Source organism: Pimephales promelas, chromosome 14 (assembly GCF_988280905.1).
Source record: "Pimephales promelas chromosome 14, fPimPro1.hap1.1, whole genome shotgun sequence".
NCBI classification, from domain to species: Eukaryota; Metazoa; Chordata; class Actinopteri; order Cypriniformes; family Leuciscidae; genus Pimephales; species Pimephales promelas.
In genome coordinates, this window is record NC_142782.1 from 12,601,064 (window position 1) to 12,607,541 (window position 6,478).

Genomic DNA, 6,478 nt, shown 5'->3' on the forward strand with positions numbered 1-6,478 from the left:
TGATCATAGTTCACACCTGCAGTGAAGCCCCTCCTACAACAATTAACCAATAACTACTGGGAATATTCCCATCATCCTACAAGAGAAGGACAAATTCCAGGAGTAGCAGCTGAAATCTGTGTGACTGTTAAAGATGGAGTTTATGAACGAGGAGACTGAAGACATGAGTGATCTAGAACCATCCAGAATAAAACATGAAGATACTGAGGAACAAATAGGTTGGTGTTCATTCTTGATTCTTCATCTGCGTTGGTAGATGGATAAGAAATGAGAAATACATGCAAATGATCATTTATAGCAGTTGTCAAACAAATTTTAACTAATGTTAACAAGTAGACATGATAACAAGTGGAAGATCTGATCTCTGATTCTTTCTGCTATTAAATAAGGGTACACTTGAACTGATTCTAACTGTATTTCTGTGTATTTTAGACCAGGTGAGAGTGAAAGAGCAAAGACAAGAACTGAATGAAGTGGAGGAGGAACATCATAATTTTACAATTCAAAGAACAAAAGCCAAAAAGGCACACACCTGCACTCAGTGTGGAAAGAGTTTCAGTCAAAAAGGAAACCTTAAGACACACATGAGAATTCACACTGGAGAGAAACCGTATACATGCACTCAGTGTGGAAAGAGTTTTACTCAAGCATCCACTCTCAATTATCATCAGCACATTCACACTGGAGAAAAATTATTTAACTGTGATCAGTGTGGTCAAGGTTTTATTTCATCATCAAATCTAAAATCGCACCTGAAACTTCATTCAGATGAGAAGCCTTATGTGTGTTCTCTCTGTGGAAAAAGTTTTTCAAGGCTGGGCAACTTAAAACAGCACCAGGAAACACACAATGAAGTGAAAGAGCATGTGTGCATTGACTGTGGGAAGAGCTTTACTAGATCTGGTGAACTGAAACAGCACCAAATAATTCATACTGGAGAAAAACCTTACAAGTGCTCATATTGTGACAAGAGTTTCAATCAGTCTGGACCCCTGAAATCACACGAGCGAGTTCACACTGGAGAGAAGCCGTACTACTGTACTCAGTGTGAGAAGAGTTTCACATCTTTATCCACTCTCAATTATCATCTGCGTATTCACTCTGGAGAAAAGCCATTTAAATGTGATCAGTGTGATAAAGGTTTTATTTTAATATCAAATCTAAAATCGCACCTGAAACTTCATTCAGATGAGAAGCCTTATGTGTGTTCTCTCTGTGGAAAGTGTTTTTCAAAGCTGTTCTGTTTTAAACAGCACCAGAAAACACACAATGAAGTGAAAGAGCATGTGTGCATTGACTGTGGGAAGAGCTTTACTACATCTAAATATCTGAAACAGCACCAACAAATTCATACTGGAGAAAAACCTTACAAGTGCTCATATTGTGACAAGAGTTTCAATCAGGCTGGAAACCTGAAATCACACGAGCGAGTTCATACTGGAGAGAAGCCGTACGGCTGTCCTCAGTGTGAGAAGAGTTTCACCCATTCGAGTACTCTAATGAATCATATTAGTAAGCATTGTTCTGTGTCACAGTAAGCAAATGTTTGTTAGATTCACATAAAGTAAATGTGTTGTTTTCCACAAGATTTGTGTTTTCTATGTTAGAGAACAAGAAAAAAAATGCTTACTCAAAGAAAAACTTTTAGTTTTTTTAAAAGTTATTTTTGTGGTCTCCGTGGACACCATAAAATTACATTTATTTTTGTAACAGATACATTTTTTTTTCAATGATTATTGTTGTTGTTTTTTTATAACAAATCCAATTTTACTGTTTATTAATATTTTTACTAAACATTTGTGCCATTGTGACATTTTTGTTGTTGTAAAAATCACTTAATAAACAGGCATGAAAACTCCTCACCTCTCTGCAAAATTCAGTGTTTTTTTAACCAAAATTGGTCACCAACGTGATGAGAATAAACTTTGCAGTTTAAAAAAAAAACCAATCCGAGTCAGAGTAGGGCCGAATTGTTTTCAAAGTATTTTACACCGCGAGTCTAACAACTGGACTCAGTAGCCGTGTTTCCATTAACCTTCAAATTGTGCAAATTGAAATGAAAATAAGCTCAATGGAAACACGTCAATTTTGCAAAAACTCCCGTTTATCGCAAAAAAGTTTTTACGCACGTATGAGAAAGTTTTTCAGGCAATTTGAAAAAGGAAATTTTTGCAAAACTGCAATGGAAACGGGTTTTGTGTATTTACAGTCACCCGACTTAGAAGACGCAGTGTGTTTTGGGTCCGTGTCCGCATATAATAATAGTATAATTATCATTATTATTATAACATTTATTAGGCTACATATGTAGAAGACACTTTTATCCATAAAAAGGAACAAAGCAATTTCATTCATAATACAGGTTGGACAACAATAATACTAGGGCTAAGATTATGAAAAATAAACACCAAGATTTTGATGCATCCAAGTGTATGTGCGGAGCGCGCACTGGACGGCAGGGAGGCGCGGGCGTGAGCACATTTTCCTATCAACAGTAGAAACAACTTAAAATACTCTAGCATTTCTGGTCATACAAAAAAATAATAATACTTTGTTTCGCAACTACTTTTATTTGCGTAATCTAAAAAAAACGTTGTGCTTTTGTAAAATAAAATGAAACAATCAGGCGCACTTTCATGATCTCCGTGAACTGAAGTGCGAGAACTGAAACCAATATGTAGGTTAAAGCTTGAAATGCATTATAAAACAAACAAATTCGAATCGAAAGCTAAAACTACCTTCTGATTATGCAATCTGAAATGTGCATTTCTCTCTAAAGGTGCATCCGGAGATGGAGGTATGTTTTTAGCCGACACTGATTTATGAAAACAATAGTTTATTAATAATCAATTAAAATGCCTCGCTATTGTTTCAGACACATTATTAAACTCTATAACTCACCCATAAATCACTTTTCTGTAGGTTGTGGTTATGGCTCTTCTCATTAAGATGTGGGAAATATATAATTTCCAGGTTCTAATTTGGCTTTAGAAAAATTTAAAATTATTTCTATATTAATTTGTAAATATTTTAAATGTTTAAAGGTGCCCTCTGTAAAAATTGAGGTTAAAATATCCCAAAAATGAGCTACAAGCATCAAAAGAATGAGAAGAAATAAGGTTGATGATGTCATTAAAAAAATGACAAGTTAAAGTGCTGCCGAGATATTAACCTGAATTAATTACTAGCCCCGGCCCGGCAGGTGTCGTAATACCAGTTTCGGCCATGGGAGGCAGTATGCGGGCGGGAAACATAACCACCAGACAAACTGCAATAGACGAGTAACTCGCGCGGCTTGTGTGTACTTGAACCTATGTACTTATTATTTATTACTTCAGCAATTATCTGCCACGGGTCTTTAAAATGATACCAAACTTAAGTCTGTGTTCCCAAGCTTAAAAGTTTATGACAGTTTTTTGACATGGACATTTTTGTCCTCTATGTAACTTCTTATAATTGATGCAAAATGGATAAATATAAAGAGAGAACAAACTTAAAAGACAGTTGGCTTTATGTGAAAGATATTAACTGTCAAGAGGGACACAAACTGAGAACTAACAAGAGTTTACATTACCTGTGTCTGCTAACCTCTGGACACGTCTCCTTGGTGTTTTTATTGGGACCTCGAAGCCCAGCCACTTTTCTGGAATCGGGTGGTCTTCTGTGGGTCTTTTGTCCACGAAATGAAAAGAACAAACATACGGTCGCTTCGGTGTTTTTGTTTTCAAATTTAAAGCTTTTAACCACATTCGAAGGGATTCCTCATTCTTCGGCGGGGGCCGGGGGGTGAAGGTCGTAGAGCGCCTCGCATCCACATTCAGCTCTCGTACGCGATCGATGATCAAAACACTCCTGCTCCAAGTAAATCTTTCTTTTGTGCCAGTTATTATGGCAACCTCTAACTGCACAAACAATCCCGGTTTTCCTCGAAGCCATAACGACGAGTTAACGTTAGTTTGTTGAGACTTGTTTGATTTACCGCCGCTACAGTGAAAAGTGAGTTACTAGACAGTTACCGGAAGTGCCTGAACGGAAGTCTCGCACAAAAATCCGTCAACTGGCTGCGTCCGCATTTCCGTTAATAATAAGGTGAATATCTACATCTGACGCTAAAGAGTGCCATGTGCATTGGATGTATAAGCATTGTCAAAAGCGTCACCATATGATGCCTTGGGATGAGAACAGGCTGTATATCTTGGATTGTACGTTTGAATACGGTAGATCTCAGATGTTTAGTCAAATTACCTCTTAATTGGTTATTGGAACTGAAGGAGTGTGTTGTGCGGCCTTGAGAGAAGGACTGCTGAGCAATGTAGTTTCCTGATAGCGGATAAACTAAAACCAGTGTTGAAAAGAATAATCAAACAATCGCTAACTTTTAATGATGCAACACAAATCATTAAAACTTTTTTATTTTATGGACTCAGATGAAATAACCAACGCGTTCTCATCCCAAAGCGCCATATAGGACGCTTTTGCAAAAGCGTAAATATCAAACGCACATGGCACCCTTTAACGTCTAATGAGACGCTTCGGTTAATGGTTAAGTTTAGATATGGTGTAGGGTAAGGGTTAGACCACTAGGGGGCGCCTTCTGCCCAAATATATCTGCGTCTCATTTCACGTTAAAGGGTGCCATGTGCGTTGGATATTTACGCTTTAGCAAAAGCGTCCTATATGGCGCTTTGGGATGAGACCGGGCTCAAATAACGAGTCAATACACGTGAGAATATATATTGCATTTAATCTTTTTGTGTTGCGTGAAAGGAAAAGGCAAGAAATATGCAGAGGAACCTTCTTCCGCTGATTGGATGCCGCATCGAGCCTGTGACGATCACCAGTTGGAGTGCCCCAGAGAATCACCAGAGGGCACTCCACATCAGAACTGATCACTTCACCAGAACTCCATTTCCCTTAATGCCTCATCCCTGTGACTGATTACACACACACCTGCACCTCATCAGACTCTCCATATAAGCCACACTCTAACATGAACTCAGTGCGAAGTATTACATTGCCACGGCCTGTAATTTCTGAGCGTTTATTCTTGTGACTGCCTGATTGTTTTGTGACCCTGCCTGTTTTGGATATCTCCCTGTCTGCTGCCTGCCTACGTTATCCTCTGCTTTGTTCCTTGACCTTGACTGTTTGCTGCCTGCCCTGATCATCTGCCTGGTATTGTACTTCGATTTAGCCCTGTCTTCACTGCTGTATCTGCTGGTTCTGATGCATGCCTGTTTGACTACTCTGATCAATAAATGTAAGCTGCACATGGATCCCCTTGAGTCTTCCAATTCGTAACAGAGCCGGACTTTACATTAGCCTACAGAAGAATAAAATAATTTGTTTTCATAGATGGGCTTGTGGATGTTTTTCCACTAAGAAACTAACATTGTTATTATGTTTTGATTGATACTGTGAAGCTGCTTGGATGCAATCTATATTGTGAAAAGCGCTATATAAATATACTTGACTTGATGGGCCACGTGATAGCTGTCTTTGCTAAACCTAGTTGATAAAACAACAATAGTAAAATGATAACTTAAACATTTCACGTGTTGTAGATTCATTTACCTTAGTCAAAGCAATGACCCATCTTCTCCTGAATGTTAGATGAATTTCCTTTCAGGGGTAAGTACCTTGGCGAGTAATCGACTTTAATAGAGGTTTAAAACCCAAATCAAATAAAACACAAATCTTGTGGCATTCACAGCAACAATAGTTTATTAGTTAACTAACTACACATTTACTTTATGTGAATCTAACAAAACATTTTCTCACTGTGACACAGAACAATGCTTTCTAAAATGTTTCCCTATGAGTGGATGAAACTGTTTCCACACTGAGTACAGTCGTACGGCTTCTCTCCAGTGTGAACTCGCTCGTGTGATTTCAGGTGTCCAGACCGAGTGAAACTCTTGCCACAATAGGAGCACTTGTAAGGTTTTTCTCCAGTATGAATTTGTTGATGCAGTTTCAGATCACGAGATCTAGTAAAGCTCTTCCCAACTCAAAGCACATATAATCTCTCACTTCATTTTGTGTTTTCTGGTGCTGTTTAAAACTACCCAGCCTCGTTTATTATTCTCTGTGTCCATCCTTCTCTTGTAGGATGATGGGAATATTCCCAGTATTTATTGGTAAATTGTTGTAGGAGGGGCTTCACTGCAGGTGTGAAGTGTGTTTTAATCCAATCTGCATTTTAAAAGTACAGGGCCATCATGTTTAACTGAGCCGCTGAAAAACCTCTTTATCTCCAAAAGTTCCCTGTTTTCGGCTCATTCATTACGGTGATGTCTGAGATCTTCTGTAAATTAGCACATTAAATTGTTTTATTGGTGTCAACAGGCTGAAACAAACTACTGTATCATAACCTTTAACTTCAATTCTTGGCTTTGCTATTCCAGTTCCACCAGTCTGAAACATTATCAAAATAATCTTCAACAATTTTCTTGTTCTCCAACATATAAATCACAAA

General features: G+C 38.1%; 1 protein-coding gene across 1 annotated transcript; it reads left to right on the forward strand.

Annotated features, from left to right (window-relative positions):
• On the forward strand, nt 1–1,662 carry LOC120486197 (uncharacterized). The gene is made up of 2 exons (XM_039682062.2): nt 1–218; nt 433–1,662. The coding sequence occupies exons 1-2, from the start codon at nt 134–136 to the stop codon at nt 1,536–1,538; spliced, it is 1,191 nt and encodes a 396-aa protein (XP_039537996.2). The 5' UTR covers nt 1–133; the 3' UTR covers nt 1,539–1,662.
• Nucleotides 1,663–6,478: the final 4,816 nt, after the last annotated feature.